This window comes from Octopus bimaculoides, chromosome 8 (genome assembly GCF_046866305.1).
Source record: "Octopus bimaculoides isolate indiv1 chromosome 8, ASM4686630v1, whole genome shotgun sequence".
NCBI lineage: Eukaryota > Metazoa > Mollusca > Cephalopoda > Octopoda > Octopodidae > Octopus > Octopus bimaculoides.
The window spans coordinates 13,876,075-13,896,074 of NC_142935.1; the positions used below are offsets into that span (position 1 = coordinate 13,876,075).

At 36.8% G+C, this 20,000-nt stretch overlaps 1 protein-coding gene and 1 non-coding gene across 2 annotated transcripts in view; one reads left to right on the forward strand and one right to left on the reverse strand.

Annotated features, from left to right (window-relative positions):
- The window catches only part of LOC106874952 (pyrethroid hydrolase Ces2e), a 156,262-nt gene that overhangs the window by 106,075 nt on the left and 30,187 nt on the right, over positions 1–20,000 (forward strand). Inside the window, exon 2 of the mRNA XM_089356080.1 lies at positions 11,711–11,875. Within this exon, the coding sequence (XP_089212206.1) occupies positions 11,711–11,875 (165 nt within the window). The remainder of the gene's footprint in view (positions 1–11,710; positions 11,876–20,000) is intronic.
- On the reverse strand, positions 5,578–5,649 carry Trnaa-cgc (transfer RNA alanine (anticodon CGC)). Its single transcript has one exon. It is a non-coding gene; the product is annotated as a tRNA-Ala (tRNA).

The following is a 20,000-nucleotide window of genomic DNA, read 5'->3' on the forward strand; positions in this document are numbered from 1 at the left end:
ACATGCATAAAACAAAGCATACAAATCTGCACATATGCATACAAAGAAGCAAAAATACTCTGTTGCTGATGTTGAAATTCCAATAAAGAAGCCTTGGATCTAGGTTCGAAACCGCCTCTTTCTCTATTAGCAAGAAATCTTGGAATGAAACTGAACAATGATATACATACATACACACACTCACACACACACATACATACACACACACACATATACATATATGATGCATATGCGTACACGTATATTTGATCATGTGTATATATAATATACATGTGAGCGTATATGTGTAAGGTGGCTAAGAAAAAAATTGTGTAATGAAAGTGTTCGTAGATTTGTTTAATCTGTGAGTACGTTTAGAAGTTTGTCCTGTTAAGATATTTATCTCTAAGAAATTTTAACAATTTTAACCACAAATTTGGGGAAATGGGGGCATTCAGTCTAACTGATCTCGATATATGACTGGTACTTAATTTTTCATCACTTATAGCATAAACAACATCTTAAGAGAAAAATTAAAAACTTAACATGAAAATGAGAAATTCTCTGAGCCTCTCCTCATGGATTGATAAAATTCTGGCTCGATTATCAACGCTAAAAATATAATAGCAAATCACGTTAAGATCCCGACATTGATTTGGTGTTGTAGCTTTTTCTATTATAACATAAAACGCTTTTGGAAAAAAAAAATATATATATATATATAGCATGGACGTCATGCGATCATAAACTCAAGATCATGTTTGATTGTGGTAGAATCGATATAACAGAAATTAAATTTTGTGATCGGCTTTCGTTTGATGAAATGATAATTTTTCTTTTGTTCTCCACACATTCCGATTAAAGTAAGATTAACTAGCCCTTACTAATTATGTATAAGACCTTGGAGTTTTGAAATGCATTCTAAATAGTAGATTTGATAACTACGTTTTCAATAATTTATATATATGTGCGCGTGTGCGTTTTGTGTGTGTATGCTTGTATCTATGTATGTATATATGGATGGCTAGATAGATAGATAGATAGATAGATAGATAGATAGATAGATAGATAGATAGATAGATTATATGATATGATATCTTACATATACATATATACACATATATATATATAGCCATTAAACGTCTTGGCGAAGCTATTATATTTACAAATATACGCATGCGCGCGTACACGACAAACATTCATCCATACATGCAATATGGCTAATTGCATGTATGAATAGTTCCACGCCGTAGCCCTCCCAAAATCGAACGCCTCCCACATTAACCTCTCTGGTGACATGTTTTAGATCGATAATCACCACGATCACCATTACAACCACAAATACAAGCGCTCACACACGCACAGGCGCACACAAACACATGCACAAATACGCAACTCGCACACACACGCAAACGAGCATACATATGCACACACATGCACACTAATACATACACACCCATGCACAACACACGCATATATACACACGCTCGCAAACACATACGCACACACACCCATATACACACGCCCAAAAACACATACGCACGCGCGCGCGCGCGCGCACACACACACACACACACACACACACACACACACACACACACACACACACACACACACACACACACACACACACACACAGAGGCAACACACACGCATATATACAGGGTGCGGCAAATAAATTGTCGTATAAATCACTCAAAAATGAAAATAACACTGACATCTCATTTTAACAGATATATTTACTAAAATTACATAAAAATATATGTTGAAATGCTAAAGAGTAAATTTATTCAATAAAATCGCCATTGGCTTCAACCACGGCCTCCAGACGTCTTCGGAATCTCCTGCAACTCTTCTGAACGGTCTCCTTCTTTAAGTTGGTGAATGCTGCCATAATCCTTGCCTTCATTTCATCTTTGGTGCTACAACGAGTTTTGTTGGTTTCTTAGACTTTGCTTTTTCCCTTAGACTTCGCTTTTTCAAGACCCCCAAGATTCATAAGAGCCGGAGCTTAACCCGCTTTCTTTAACGTATATATGACTGGGGTTACAGCACTCCATCTCCCTGAACGGGAAGCTCCCGGTCTGTCGCAGGGCGTCCACACAATTTCCGTCTAATAAATTCATCTGTAAGACATTGGTCGGCCAGTGGCTATAATAGAAGACACTTGACCGAGGTTCCTCGTGATGGGACTGAACCAGAAACCACATATTTACGAAGTGACTTCCTTAACCAAACAGTCACGATCGCGACTAAAGCCAGCGCCAAGCCATGCCGGTGCTTTAGTATATTTTATTTCGTTTTTAATTTCATTTTTTCGTTTTTACTCAACACGCCCCTACCGTAACATGTCAATTGTAAAATCTAATGACGAAATCGATTTGTAAAAAGAAACAAAAGAAAAACATGGCGGCTGTTGATAAATCATCTATTAGATGAGATCGTGTCGAAAATACTTCTTTAGATTCAAGTTGGTAGTGCGGCTAGAATCAGATATTGATGGGAACCATTACACACGCACGTGTGTGTGTGTGTATGTATAACATGTTGTATGTCTCTTTTTTTCATGCATTATATATACATATATCTGCCTATTTATCTCTCTCTCTCTCTCTCTCTCTATATATATATATATATATATATATATATATATATATATATATATGGTGGTGCCCCAGCATGGCCACAGCTCATGAGCTGAAACTAGATAAAATGAAAAATGAATAATGAATATATATATATATATATATATATATATATATATATATATATATATATACACACACATATATTTACATGCATATATACGTATGTACACATGTATATATATGCATACATACATATAGATATATATATTATGTGCGCGCGGCGTGTGTGTGCTTGTGTGTGTGTGCGTGTATGTGCGTGTATGTGTTCGAGTACGATAAAATAAATTTGATCTGCAATTGATTGCTTTTGCCCGAAATTATTATTTTAATGAGAATTGTGTGTATATAGTAAATGCACCAAATATAGCAAATATTTTGTGTGCATATAGCAAATATGCATATATATATATATATATATATATATATATATATATATATATATATATATATATGTATGTATGTATGTATGTATGTATGTATGTATGTGTGTGTGTGTGTGTGTGTGTGTGTGTGTGTATCAATTATTCCATGAACAAGTGAAAAACCCGCATATATATCCAGCAGCATAATGACTTTTGCACCAGTATTATTTCGGATTCTTCCACTCAGATTCTTGCGAAGGGCGCACCAAGCACTTTAAAACAATAAAGATACGCACGCACACACACACACACACACACACACACACACACACACATACACACACGCATATGCATTTATATACACATATTTAATTTATTCATCCACGAACATACCACACGAACATACCACACGAACATACCACATTTAATTATGAATATCTTAATTGGAAAGTATATAAATGTCGCCCCCTTTTGGGTGTTTTGGTTTTGTATCTATTTCCGTATATTTTGGCACAAACGAAAGGCGGTGCTCCAGCATGACCGCAGCCTCTGGCTGAATCTAATAACAGAATAAAAGGCTGTGTGCTTTTTTACAAATTTGTACAAACGCGCGCGCGTGTGTGTACGAGCGCATATATATACGAAAGCGTATGTATGTATGTTTATGAGCTTGTGGGAAGAACATGCCTGGTATGTATATATGTAAGTGTATCTATATATCTAAGTGTATGTGCATATATGTAACTGTATGTATATATGTAAGTGTACGAGTATTTGCGTATTATTGAACAAAAATATCTGATGAAAAGTGGTGTTAATGGATGACGAAAAATCAAGCTTTGTATAATTAAAATTTTACTGAAAAATCCAATGAAATTTGAATAATTTAAATGATAATTTTACACAGAGAAATTGGCTATAAGATTTCATGAGAAAAGACAGCGAAATTGCCGGGGTAGGGATCAGTCAGGCTCTCTCGATAGCGAAAATATTCTTGGATTAAAAATTAGTTAGAATCTGAAATGTAAATTGATTCATCCTGCATTTTGGTAAAAATATGAAATTTTAAACAGTAACCGGTGACAGAGAAATATATCGTTAAAGAGGCTTCGTTTAAGTCCCCAAAACAGTTATATTATTATTATTATTATTATTATTATTATTATTATTATTATTATTATTATTATTATTACTATCATCATCATCATCATTATTATTATTATTATTATTATTATCATTATTATTATTATTAAGGCAACGAGCGGGTAGAATCGTTAGTTAGCACGCTGGGCGAAATGCTTAGAGGTATTTCGTCTGTCTTTACGTTCTGAGTTCAAATTCTGCCAAGGTCGACTTTGCCTTTTATCATTTCGGAGTTGATAAATTAAGTGCCAGTTGCGTACTGGGGTCGATGTAATCGATTTAACCCCCTCCCCCAAAATTTCAGGCCTTGTGCCTGTGGTAGAAAAGATTATTATTATTATTATTATTATTACCATTAATTATATATACCACCACTAGCCATCGTATGGAGGGTAGAGGGTAGTAGTACACTCTGTGACGTCACAATCATATCAGAAAAATGATTACAGTTTGACGATAGCTGAACAAATTGCCCTTTTAAACAAGCTAAACAAGGCAATTTACCGACTGCCCCCAACGCGAACGATATTATCAGATAAGTCACTTGCAATCGATTCTTTGGTGGAGGACACGATTGTTATATAATTATTTGTGTTATTCAATATTATATTTATTTATTTACTTTTTACAACCCCCTATTCCTTCTTTTGTCCCTTTTGTAGCCAGAATAACATCCGTTCTTGTTTCGGGTTGTTTTTTTTTTTATTTCTTTTTGTACTTTTTTAATCTAATAGATCTAATGAAGATAACAAGCAAATAACATTTAATGGCTGGCTGCTAATGGCCTGGAAAATTGGGCTTATGTTTTGCATATTTATTTTTGGAAGCAAGCTCTGGAGTTCTGATGTTGTTGCTGTTGTTGTTATTGTTGTAACACACCCACCTCGATATCAAACGTGAAAGAACAGATCTTAACTCAGACACATTCTACCCCCACGACTATCCCATCTGTCAATGTTACGGACAATCCAGTGAGTTCCTTCTGTATTTTAAATATTAGGATGTGATTTGAGGTAGATTTCACTGCTATTTCTGACGGCTTATGCGACTGTGTATACATAAATATATATACACAGTCACATATACACATATATATTTGCGTGCGTGCGTGCGTAAGTGAGTGAGTGTGTATATTGTGTTTGTCCATTTCTGTGTGTGCGCTTAAAGTCGAGTCGTTCATATCCCGCAGTTTAGTAGTTCGAAAACAAGAGCGCGATAAAAGAAGCATCAGCGTTAAGTAAATACTGGTGTCGCTGTGATAAACTAATTCATTAAAGATGTTGTCTACGAATGATCGCATCCGATGATCGAAACCATTGTAAAGAATATCAGGAAAGGTACAGAGTAATTTAGTTCTCAATACTTAGTTGTGATAAACAAAACCTCATAAAAATAGTAAAAACACTAATTTTTAAGAAAAAGAAAAAAACGGAGGTTTCTACTGCTGGAGATGCCGGGGATCGAACCCGGGACAGTTTACTTGCGAAGCAAACGCTCTTCCGCTGAGCTACATCCCCAACCACAATGTACCAATCATTCTAATTTTATTTATGATGCTGGTTTTATTTGTGTGATCGATAACGGCAAATGAATTGACTTTGTGTTATTAAACTATATGTTTGCCAAATTTTATGTTCGCTGACGATGTCGTAATAACACCGAAACATGTAAAGAGTTTTCTGCCGACCTAGCTGAGATCATTAACAATCAAAATTTTATTGACTATTAATATTTTTTTCTACATCGGGTGTAGGAGTGGCTGTGTGGTAAGTAGCTTGCTTACGAATCACATGGTTCTGGGTTCAGTCCCACTGCGTGGCACATTGGGCAAGTGTCTTCTACTATTGCCTCGGGCCGACCAAAGCCTTGTGAGTAGATTTGGTAGACGGAAACTGAAAGAAGCCCGTCGTATATATGTATATATATATATATGTATGTGTGTGTATATGTTTGTGTGTCTGTGTCCCTCCAACATCGCTTAACAACCGATGGTGGTGTGTTTAGGTCCCCGTAACCTAGCGGTTCGGCAAAAGAGTAGATAGAGTAAGTACTAGGCTTACAAAGAATAAGTCCTTGGATCGATTTGCTCGACTAAAGGCGGTGCTCCAGCATGGCCACAGTCAAATGACTGAAACAAGTAAAAGAGTAAAAGAGTATCACAATTTTATTTATTTAATTCTGCATTAACATATCTATGTTCGCTGATGATGTCATAATAATAAAGAAACACATACGGAGTTTTCACTCCTCTTTGCTGAAATCATTAACGTTAGAGACTAATGATATGTTTCTTCATCACATCATTCTCTTTTTTTTTTAACCCTGAATTGAACCCGTCACTTTTCGCATCGAGGCGACCGAATTTTCAGCAGGGCGTTCAACGACTACTTTGTAATATTATTTATTTTGTTAATATCAGTTTGTCGTTGATGAGAAATCAAGATATTTCAAGAATAAAACCCAAATGAAATTCTCTTGTGTTCTTTGACGTCTCCTTTGTAAATGTTTCGCAATTTCAGACCTTTAGGAATTCCATTTGTTTTCCTTTCTTTAATGTCTGTGAACAAAGCTTTATTATTATTATTATTTTTATTATTATTATTATTATTATTATTATTATTATTATTATTATTATTATTATTATCATCATCATCATCAACATCATTATTCAGTAGTCTTATTTTTATCACGTGCTTTCACTGCACTACCGAGCGCAGCTCTATGTGCCTTGGTTATGTGCTGTGGTTTGTTGTTATTTTCACTGTATTGAAAATGCTTTACGTAGGATGTGTGCGGTGCTTAGTGCTATTTGTTGTAATTTATATATATTCATAAGTCCTGGTGTTTTGGTTATACATATAAGTCTACATGTTTTTCGATCATACCTAATACACCTATTAATAGTATAAGGATTGTTTCTGTTTTAGACACCTTATTCGGGTTATCCCTATTTTCAGATCTTTGTATTTTGAGAGATTCTCCGATTCTTTAAGAGATACATTGTCATCTGTTGGGATTGATACGTCGATTAGAAAACATTTTTTCTTGATGATCTCTGACAACTATATCCGATCTATTAGCCTTGATCTCTCTATTTGTGTGTATTGGCATATTCCAGTATGATTGCTTTATCATTATTACCTTTACCTTAGCGAAGGCGGAGGTACTGTTTTCAGTCGTGTTTGTTTGTTTGTCCGTCCGTGGACAAGATATCTCAAGAACCGCTGGATGGATTCGGATAAGACTTTCAGGGGACCCTAATTATTTATTAATTATTTATTTCTCTAACTTCTATATATGCATCCTTTATTACAACCTTTAATGTTGCTGTGTCTCCCTTTTCTTGATGTAAACCCCGCTTGTTTTGTGTGTTGTATCTCGTCATTTGTTAGTGTCCTCTTGTGTTTACACCTCCGAAACTTAGCGGTTCGGCAAAAGCGCGCGATAGAATAAGCTCCAGACTTTAGAAAAATAAATACTGGAGTCGATTCATTCGACTAAATTGATTCAAGGGCGGTACCCCAGTATGGCCGAGGTCTAATGACAGAAACAAGTAAAAGATTGGTTAATAATGATTTGAAATTTTTTCCACGGGGGTAGCTTGGGGGAGAGAATTAAGTAGACCCCAGGGCGTAACCGGTACTTATTTAATTGACTCCGAAGGGACGAAAGGCAAAGTCGACCTCGGAGGAATTTGAACGCAAAACGTAAAGACTGACGAAACACCGCTAAGCATTTCACCCGGTGTGCTAACGATTCTGCCAACTCGCCAATTTCGTAAAAAGATTAGTTAATAGTGTTTTATCTTATTGCATGGGTATCTTTATTCCATAAATATTTCTGAACCCATGATGTTGATGATGTTAACTACGGTTTCTGATTTTAGATGCCGGTCTGTACGTAACTGGGTTCAATTCCTACTACAGATGACTTTATCTACCGTTTCTTCGAAAGCTAATATATTTACTTTTCATCACTGAATTCCATCTGTAAATATAAGAAGAAAAAAAAGAGAAGCAGTTACTGGTGACACTGTGGATTGAACGCGGGACCTGTCACAGAAACAGAAATAAATGCTCAGCCAGGGAGCTACATCTCAACACAACAAATACTAATCGCTTTCTACTCGTATTTATTTTGTTAGTATCAATTTGTCATTGATGAGAAATCAAGATATTTGAAGAATAAAACTAAAAAGGAAATTTTCTTGTGTTCTTTGAGTCTCCTTTGTAAATATTCCGCATTTACAAAGTTTTAGGAATATTATTTGTTTTCCTTTCTCTCGTCCTTCTTGTGCTGTTTGGGAACGAGCTTTTGTTTTTCTTAACGTGGTTCCTGAAAATGATGTTTTAGCTCCAATTTATTTACCCAGGCATTCCAAGATTTCGAAATACCAGCCAAGTACCCCGGGCCGGTTTAATCGGCTAACTTCCTCTCATCAAAATGTGTGGTCTTGACTCTTATATGGGAATCTGGCAAAAATGAGTAATCCTGCGACAGACCGGCGTCACGTCCCGTGGGTGAATATATGCGTCACCGAATCCAGGAAACCGCTCTCATAAACCTATGATCTTTTATTCTATTCTACTCTAGGCACAAGGCCCGAAATTTTGGGGGAGGGGGCCAGTCGATTAGATCGACCTCAGTACGCAACTGGTACTTAATTTATCGATCCCGAAAGGATGAAAGGCAATGTCGACCTCGGTGGAATTTGAACTCAGAACGTCAAGACAGACGAAATACCGCTAAGCATTTCGCCCGACGTGCTAACGTTTCTTATTTCTTTATTGCCCAAATGGGGCTAAACATAGAGGGGACAAAAAAGGACAGACAAAGGTATTAAGTCGATTACATCGACCCCAGTGCGTAACTGGTACTTAATTTATCGACCCCGAAAGGTTGAAAGGCAAAGTCGACCTCGGCGGAATTTGAACTCAGAACATAAAGACAGCATTTCGCCCGGCGTGCTAACGTTTCTGCCAGCTCGCCGCCTTCCTATGATCTTTTATTGACTGAAACAAGTAAAAGATTGGTTTATAATGATTTTCTTCACTGCGTGGGTATTTTTAGTCTATAAAGGCCTGAAATTTTAGGAAAGAGAGCTAGCCCATTACATCGATTCCAGTGCTCAACCGGTACTTATTTTATCGACCCCGAAAGACTGAAATGCAAAGTCGACCTCGACGGAATTTGGTTTCAAATTTCGATGCTGGGCCAGCAATTACAGGGTGAGGTGGGTAAGTCGATTAAATCGACCCCACTGTTCAGCTGGTACTTATTTTATCGATCCTGAAAAGATGAAAATCAAAGTCGACCTTGGCAATATTTGAATTCAAAACGGATGAAATGTCACTCTTCATTTTGACCGGCATGCTTAATGCTTCTGCCAGCTCGCCGCTTTTATTGGCGCTTATATTACAAACAATAATTTTACAAAATAATGAGCTTCTTACAATGCGAAATGTAAAAGGTTTGACCCTGTGTCTGTCCTGCGTATCACATCAGATACGTAGGACATATTTCCCTGGCGACCATGCGTCGTATAAATAACGCACATTCCCAATCTTTCTCATTAGTAGGACCTTTTTATTATTTATCTTTTACTTGTTTCAGTCATTTTCGCCAACTGAGTAGACTGGAGCAACGTAAAATAGAATGTCTTGCTCAAGAATAAAGCAAGCCTCAAGGAATCGATCTTATGACCGTAAGCCAAATGCTCTAACCGATCGATCGTGAGCCAAATGCCCTAACCACTAAGCCACGCGCCTTCACAAACTTCTAAACGGCGGGGTGAAGCTCCACATAGAAATAATTAGAGGAATACACAGTTTCAATCTGGTTTTTAAGTGGACTACAGTAAATAGCTTCCTTATGTTACAGCTCCCTTCTTCTTTCACACGGAATTGTTTCCTTCTGTTCAGAATTTTCTGGGATCTAAATTGTAAAGGGAGTTGCTTCTCATAATAGACATTGCTTTCATTTTTGTTGCCCTGATAATAATGCGTGCGTTAAGTGAGAATGTGTGGGCGTGTGGGTGTATGTGTGTGTGTGTTGCGCATATATATGTGTGTGTGTGTGTGTGTGTGTGTGTATATATATATTTATATATGTATATATTTACACGTATATCATATATATATATATATATATATATATATATATATATATATATATATATATATATATATATATATATATATATATATATATATGTATGTATATATATGTATGTATTTGTGTATATGTGTATATATATGTGTGTGTGTGTGTGTGTGCGTTTGTATATAGAAAGATAGATAGATAGATAGATAGATAGATAGATAGATAGATAGGTATGTACCTATGTGTATGCATATATAGAGAAATATTTACATATATCTATATATATATACGTATATGTGTGAGTGTGCGCATATGTGGTTATACATACCTATGATATACATAACATTATATATATATATATAAATATAGCATATATAAACAATATACATTTATACACATTTATATATATATATATATATATATATATATATATATATATATATATATATATATATATATATATATATATATGTATGTATGTATGTATGTATGTATGTATGTATGGATAGATACATGTATATATGTATGTACGTATCTATCTCCCTCTCTCCCTTTCTCTCTCTCTCCCTTTCTCTCTGGGAGCACAATGTTTTTAATGGTCAGTGATGGTCTTCCTCTATCATGAGTGGGCAGCCATTATGCATGTATAAGAATATTTTTTATAAGTGCACAGGTGAGGTTGTGTGTTAAAAAGCTTGCTTCCTAACAACATCGTTCCTCGGGCCGACCAAAGCCTTGTGAGTGGATTTGGTAGACGGAAACTGAAAGAAGCTCGTCATATATGTGTGTGTATGTATGCGTGTGTATCTATCTGTTTGTCTGCCTGTGTCTGTGAGTCTGTGTGTGTGTGTCTCTTTGTGTATGTGTCTCTTTGTGTATGTCCCCACCGTCGCTTGACAACCGGTTTTGGTGTGTTTACGTCCCCGTAACTTAACGGTTCAGCGAAATAGATCGATATAATAAGTACGAGGCTTTAAGAAATATCGATTCATTCCACTAAAATTGTTCAAAACGGTGCCCCAGTATGGCTGCAGTCAAATGACTGAAACAAGTAAAAGGTAAAAGATAGAATTGTGTGTGTGTGCGTGTGTGTATGTGTGTGTACGTGTGTATGTGTACGTGTGTGTGTGTACGTGTGTGCATGAGTGAGTGAATGTGTGTGTTCTCTCTTTGTAATTATTTGAAGCTTTCCCCTGAGGAAGAAACTGGTTTCTTTTTATAAGATACACAACTCCGTCGTTGGAATATAGATAACAAAGTCAAATTTACATTTGAACTTGAGAAAAGTTTTGCAGATTTTTACTGTTCCACTCACAGATTCTATTTGAAATACATGAATTAGGTGGTCGATTTCTTTTTCTGAAAACCCTAACTTATCCATATACTTGTATAAGGTAAAAGAAAACAAAAACTACGTCATTGATTTCCTCTAGATACGATATATCTATTTATTCTTTTATTTCCTCTTTGTTGCAGAACCCGAAACCTCCGAAGAGATGGGGTAAGAAAGTCCTACACGCCTTGGAACTGGCACCTGCTTGTTTGCAGTCAACCCTGGGTATGAGTTATATACAATTCCATATGCCGTCGTTCAACAAGTCCAGCGAGGATTGTCTTTACCTCAATATATACAAACCAAGAGTAAGTCGTACTTTCCTATACTTCTGATTGACCTTGTTGCTTTCAAAACAGATTAACGAAATTGCCGTTTCACAGTATCAAGCCTCTTGAGTATTTGTATATGCCTTCATATTTGATATTCATTTATTTCTGCAAGAAGAGAGTGAGATGCCTAAGGAGTTAATTCTTTCATTTCATATAATGTCAATGATTAATATAAAGTCAATGACAGTACGATAAAGTCAATGACGGCTGTGTTGTCAAGAAATTCGCTTCCCAATCATATTGTTTCCATTTCAGTTTCACTGCGTGGTACCTTAGTTAAATGTCATCTACAATATCCTCGAGCTGATCAAATCCTTGAGAGTGGATTTGCTTGAGGAAACTCAAAGAATCCCTTCGTATGTGTTTCTGCGTGCGTACGTGCGTGTGTGTGTTTGTGTGTGTGTTTGTGTGTGTGTGTGTGTGTGTGTGTGTATGTGTGTGCGTGCGTGTGTGTGTGTGTGTGTGTGTGTGTGTGTGTGTGTGTGTGTGTGTGTGTGTGTGTATCATCTGTTTCCAGTCTTCTGTGAAAACGTGTGGCCAAGGGAAATTTTACCTTATTTAGAAACGAGGGTTGCCTACAGGAAGGTCATCCGAATGTAGAAAATCTGGCTCAACGAATTCTTTTACTGAATACCAGCATGGAAAAGTAGACATTAAAACAATGATGATGAGAATGATATAATTCTTTTACTTTTAGAAGTTCTGCGTGTGTGTGTGTGTGTGTGTGTGTGTGTCTGTGTGTGTGTGTGTGTGTGTGTGTGAGTGTGTGTGTCTGTGTGTGTGTGTGTGTGTGTGTGTGTGTGTCTTGTCTGTGTATAAAACTCGTGATTTTATAAATAAAAAGATGATCAATTAAACAGATAAAACCCACCTATGACATGAGAACAGCGTGACTAAACACGCAGATATGAGATACGATATATCTATTTATTTTTATTGTTTTTCGAAGAGATAATAAACAAAGATCCTGAGGGTCTATGAAAAGACTGGCAGCAGACCCGGGGCCAATATGTTACAGTCAAAATGTAAAAAGACAAATCGGATACCGTAGGATATCTGATCTGATGCTCTAAAAGTTCCACCAATTCGCCACTCTGGATTGGTCCTTTTTCATCATGCCCGAAAAGGATTAATGACCGCGTTAACTTCGATGGGATCTGAACTCAGAGCGCAAAGAATCATAACAACAAAATGCGAGACATTTTTTCTATCCAATACTCTTACAACACAGCCAGTTCGCCGCCATCGCGGAAGTAAATAGCTTTTCAATGAAGTAAATAAACCTTTCGCACTATTATTACTGGTTCAGTTAGTTTAAATATATTAATCACGACCTGTACAAGATGGAATGTTGTTCGTGTGTGTTTTTTTTCTTCTGCTTACTTATTCAACAGACAAGGCAACGTATTTTCCAAGTATTAACCTCTAATGATAAAATTTACCCCCAAAGATTCTGTGTAGCTGTAATTTAGAAAACTGAACGAACATGCTGGATTAAAAACAGAGATTATGATTCGGTTCGAAAGGCACGAACATCAATTTATAATTTACGTCAGTGAGTTTAGAGTTTACGACTTAAACCCTGTCAAAGTCGTCCTTTTTTGTCTTTTTCAGCTCTTCTGAATTAATAAGACATGCAAATACTGTAAATCCTCGTGGATTTTTTTTTTATAGAAGTCAAAAACTGAAATGTATTTGGCGTGTTCAGATTTATCTAGGTCAGTGGTGTATAGTCAGTTTTCGATCAGAACTATTTAACCCTGCCTGCTCTGTCTATCAGATGTGAAGCACACACGGCGTCCACGTATCATATATGATACCCTCTCCCAATTTTTGCAACCACCTGAGTAACTTGTAACGTGTGAAAGGAAAGCGTTATATAAATGGAGTGATTAGAATATTTTTCAAGATTTGTATATTTTTAATATTATTTACAAAGTTTATATATAATAATTGCTAGTGATTTAAATAACTCAGGCGTTGTTGGGAACAGAGTTACAATCTAAATGCATGCAGTATGAGAATCATTTTTCTCAGTGCCTGAATCGTACGTATTTAACTATAAAATAAATAAATGATCTTATTGTTTAACACGTCGTACTGATAGTTTTTGACATATTTTCATGTTATTTTCAGTTATATAAATGTGGTGTTATTCTAGATTTTTAGCACATAACTGGTTTATGACTTTTGTTTGAATGTTTTATACTTTTGCCTTGATTTTTATTTAAGTTCATTGTCATACAAGTAACACTGTGTTTTAGATACAACGTGTGAAAGGAAAGCTTTATATTACTCAAAACCTTTGAAACAATGGTAACTAAAAGTCTGGAACAAAACGTCTACAGTTAGGAGATACTTAGGAAAATGCTTTGGTCAAGCAAAAGATTGAAATCGCTGGTCAAAAAGCTCATTAGGTATTCTTGGCTGGCGATTTTCAGCATTTCTTGGTCGGGAAGCAGAAATAAAATTTAATTTTAGTTTTAATTGAATCGGCAATTTAAAATTCGGAGATAAAAATCAATATAAGCTGTAGTAATTTATTGTTTAATTGTAAAATAAAGTATCAAAAGAAATCTATTTATTATTTTGCTAAAAAAAAAAAGAAACTTTAAAATTTTAAAATGTTTTTAAAATTGAATTAGATTATTTATGATCAGAATATTTTTAATGATTTCTAACTGTAATTTTACTTAAAGAGTTTAAATGCAATGATTTCAAATTTTGTCACAAGGCCAGCAAGTTCGTTGGAGGGATAAGACGATTACATCGACCCCAGTACTAGACTGGTACTTATTCTATTAACTCCGAAAGAATGAACGACAAAGTCGATCTCAACGGAATTTGAACTCAGAACGTAAGGACGGACTAAATGCCGCTAAGCATTTTGCCAGCGTGCTAAAGATTTTGCCAGCTCACCATCCTTTATATATAAAATGAATATCGATTTATATTGTGATTTGAAATAGTTCTAGAGGTTGGAGAGCAGAGCTAAAATTTAAGTTTTATTTTAATTAAATCTGTAATTTAAAATAATGAATTAATTTAGCAAATGGTTAGAATATATTTTAAGATTTGTAATTTGTAACTTTTGCTTAGAAAGTTTATATATAACTGCTTACGATTTTGAATAGCTCTGGATAAAATCTAAGTTTAGTTTTAATTAAATCTGTAATTTGAAATAGAGTTCGAAGAAAAAAATCAATATAAGCTAAAATTTATTATTCAACTGCAAAATAATCAAAGTCTATTTATTTTATTTTTAAAAAAACTTTAAAATTGAAATATGCTTTTAAAATTAAATTAAATGAAGTGATTAGAATATTTTTCAAGATTTGTATATTTTTAATATTATTTACAAAGTTTATATATAATAATTGCTAGTGATTTAAATAACTCAGGCGTTGTTGGGAACAGAGTTACAATCTAAATGCATGCAGTATGAGAATCATTTTTCTCAGTGCCTGAATCGTACGTATTTAACTATAAAATAAATAAATGATCTTATTGTTTAACACGTCGTACTGATAGTTTTGACATATTTTCATGTTGTTTTCAGTTATATAAATGTGGTGTTATTCTAGATTTTTAGCGCATAACTGGTTCATGATTTTTGCATGAATGTTTTATACTTTTGCCTTGATTTTTATTTAAGTTCATTGTCATACAAGTAACACTGTCTTTTAGATACAAGTGAAGCGTGGTCATTAGAGAAATACTTTATTTTCTACTCAAAACTGCTGACTCTACAGCATTATTAATTTATATGAATTAATAAATAGATCTTCGTTTTAAAGTTCACTTGGTACTCGTATTGCGATAATCCAGAGTATAAAATGACGTTTTCCATTTATTTCTTGCATTTTGAAATGTTAACATTTTAAAGCCGAAGATAAACTTATTATCACTTGGTTCGCGCGTGTGCGTGTCTGTGTGTGTGTGTGTATGCATACATTTTATATGTATTATATATTATATATCATATGCGTATATGTACGTGTGTGCGCGCGCACGTGAGAGAGAGAGCGAATTGGCAGCTGATAGGGAGATAAAACATTAGTTCTGGCGTCGGCGTTCAAATCCCGCCAAGACCGACTTTACTTTTCATTTTTTTAATAAATGAAGTACCAGCCTCGTACTACAATCATTTCTTCTTCTTCTTCTTCTTCTTCTTCTTCTTCTTTTTCTTCTTCTTCTTCTTCTTCTTCTTCTTCTTCTTCTTCTTCTTTCGTTTCCTCGTTCTCCTTTTCCTTCTCCTCTCTGGATTATACCTGTAATTCAAGGTTCACATCGTAACCACGCTGATTCAGTTGGAGAATTATGCTAAAAGTTTTTTACATGTGTATGGAATACTCAGCCCACTTACACGTTAATTTCACGAGTCGGAATTCAATTAGTCGAGCAACTCATGTATCCATCGTCTAAACCGACGGAGAACCTGTCACCTCCCCTCCCCCACGTCCTCCCGGCCCACTTCATTATAATATGCAGAGGCCTTCGTCTTGCAACGGATTGAACATGGGCAGCGTAATCTAATCCAGTCCAATCTTCACGTATTGTCATTGGCTTATCGACCACTTGCCGTTCGTTTTGTCAGTCACCACGACCAAGAAATGTTATCAATGGCATAGTCTATTCCTTATTTACTTTTTGTTTTCTCCTAAACCACCCCGAGACCTCAAACACCCTGCCGTCCACCCCCGCAGCCACTGTATTGCGTCGAAACGTAGATTTCCTACCGACCGATCGACCAACCAGCCGACGCCTCTCTTTTGTTTTTTTTTTCTACTCTACCAGCAAATATTCTGTAGAAAAGACCAGATAAACGTAAATGCATATGCGCGCGCGCGAGCGTGTGTGTGTGTGTGTGAATATATGCATATTATTTAAGTGTGGAGTTACTATGGTTTGCTTGAAATCGCTTTTACATGCAATAAATGTTTGTTCAATCCGCCCTGCCTTTCCCTCTCTCTCTCCATTTCTATCTCTCTATCTCCCCCCCCTATCTCTCTCTCTCCCCCTATCTCTCTCTCCCCCCTATCTCTCTCTCTCTCTCTCTCTCTCTGTAATACATACCTTGGATTTCTGTGCATGAACGTGAACACGTATTCATATACGTGCTTGCGTATGTGCGGGTGTGTATGTGAATGTGTAGCTGTGTGTATGTGTGTGTGTGTGTGTGTGTGTGTGTGTGTGTGTGTGTGTATGAGTAAGTGCGTGTGTATTAAAGACCTCAGGGCATAATGTACGTATGATGTGTATTTATCTTGAGCAAGTGTCTTCTACCATAGCCTCGGACCGACCAAAACTTTGTGAGTGAATTTGGTAGACGGAAACTGAAAGAAGCCCATCGTATATATATATGTGTGTATGTGTGTGTGTGTGTGTGTGTGTGTGTGTGTGTGTGTGTTTGTATGTATATGTGTATACATGTATGTATGTATGTATGTATGTATGTATGTATGTATGTACGTATTATGTGGGCGTGGCTGTGTGGTAAGAAGCTTGCTTCCCAACCACGTCGGTTTCTTTTGCTGCACCGCTAAGTTACGGGGACATAAACACACCAGCGTCAGCTGTTAAGCGATGGCGGAGTGACAAACACACACACACACACACACACACACACATACATACCATATACGACAGCGACAGGTTTCTTTCAGTTTCCGTCTATCGAATCCACTCACAAGGCTTTGGTCGACCCGAGACTATAGTAGTGGGACTGAACCCGGAAACCTTGTGGTTGGAAAGCAAGCTTCGTACCACACAACCACGCCTGCATATATACAAATTTGTGAATGTGTGCTTCAATCATATTAGTTTTCTTCTTTATTCTTTATTCTTCGTAATTTTCTCTTTTACTCTTTATACCCCACCACTCAACTTCACTCACTCCCCCTCCTCTTTTTCTATTATTTCCATTCTTTATTCATTACCTTTTATCATTTCTACAAAATCTCTCGAGTCACCACTATACCACTTCTCTCTTTTTCTCTCTCTCTCTCTCTCTCTCTCCTTCTCTCTCTCTTTCTCTCATCCTCCATGCATCTTTACTTCTTTGTTCTTCTCTCTTTGTCTCTCTCCCTATTTTCTCCCCATTCTCTTTCTCACACTTGTCTTAGTTTTCTCTAAGCCCTTCACAAACCAAACTCCCCTCTCTCTCGCTCTCTCTCTCTCTCTCTCTCTCTCTCTCTCTCTCTCTCTCTCCCTCTCTCTCAGACACACAGACATACGCACACACACTCACCCCCTCGCACACAATTCCATTTCTATTTTCTTTCACACACACTCTCTTTCCTCTCTTTCACACACATACACACACACACACACAGATATTCACCTGTCCCTCTTCCTCTCTCCCTCACCCTCTCTCTCTCTCTCTCTCTCTCACACACACACACACACACACACACACACACACTCACATTCGCACATCCTCCTTTTTTCCTTCTTCCTCTCTCACACACGCACACGCATTTTCCTTTCTTTTTTCCTTTTTTCTTCTTTTCTTTCTCTTTACACACACATACATTACCTTTCTTCCTCTCTCTCTACGTCTCTCTCTCACATACACACACACACGCGCGCACACACACATGCACACAAACACACACACACAAACACACGCACCTCTCCACGACCCAAATTGTACCTCACTCATTAATGCTCCCCGATCTATCTGTCCCTTATCTCTTTCTGTTCAGCTTCCCCTAAAGTGGTAATCAACCAAATATGTGTAACCAGGTGGGAGCTGTCAAACCCTATTCCCTACTGGAAAGGATTAAGGGCGGAGCCGGCATGCCGAACGTACTGGGGAATGTCACCGGAAGTCGCGCCCTTTCAAAATGCTTTGTAACTTCCCAACTTTTGTTTGTACGACCATCTGCTTATACACATGTATATAATCACGTATGTATACATATAAAAAGCAAACATGTATATATATATGTGTGTGTGTGTGTGTGTGTGTGTGTGTGTGTGTGTGTGTGTGTGTGTGTGTGTGTGTGTGTGTGTGTATGCACATACACACGCGCACTCATACATATATATTTACATATCCACATACATATTCACACACATTATATATATATAATTGTGTGTGTGTGCGTGTGTGTATGTATGCAAGTATGTATGTATTTATATTAGGCGCAAGCATGGCTCTGTGGTAAGAAATTTGCTTCTCAACCACATGGTTCCGGGTTCAATCGCACTTCGTGGGCAGGTGTCTTCCACTATAACTTCGAACCGATCAAAGCCTTGTGAATGGATCTGTTAGACGGAAACTGAAACAAGCCCGTCCTCTGTGTGTGTGTGTGTGAAGAAGTAGAGCCCCATTTTGTCGTAGAATTAAGGTGACTTGATTATTGAATGCCGGCTACAGTCAGTGCCAAAGCATTAGCTTTGTCGTGGTGGCGTCGATAACGAATGGACTAATTACACGACCATCTTGGATACCTACCCTTATAGAAACACCTAGGCTGTTGACGCCCTTTTCAACCACTTGATGTCGATTATTATTGACATAACAGACAATATTGTATACATTTTACACGGCCATCCAGTATGAAAATCACTTCATTGGTTCATATAATTGAATTTAGATGGCGTTCATATTTAGCCATCAATTTGTTCACAAATAATCTCAGGCACCGATCGAAGTTGTCTTAGGTGTGTGGCTGTGTGGTAAGAAGCTTGCTTCCCAACCACATGGTTCCGGGTTCAGTCCCACTGCGTGGCACCTTGGGCAAGTGTCTTCGATTATAGCCTCGGGCCGACCAAAGCCTTGTAAGTGGATTCGGTAGACGGAAACTGAAAGAAGCCCCTCTTATATATATATATATATGTGTGTGTGTGTGTGTGTGTGTGTATGTGTGTATGTATGTACGTATGCCTGTTCGCCACCTCGTAGACAGTAAAAAATAATTCATTCTACAAAACCTGAAATTTGGTGGAAGATGTTGTCGATTACAGTGATTCCGGAGCTCGACTTGTGCTTATTTTTGGCGACCCCAAAAGAATAAAAGACAATATTGACCTAAGTGGAATTTGAACTCAGAACGTTCACACGGACAAAATACCACTATGCATTTCGCCCGGC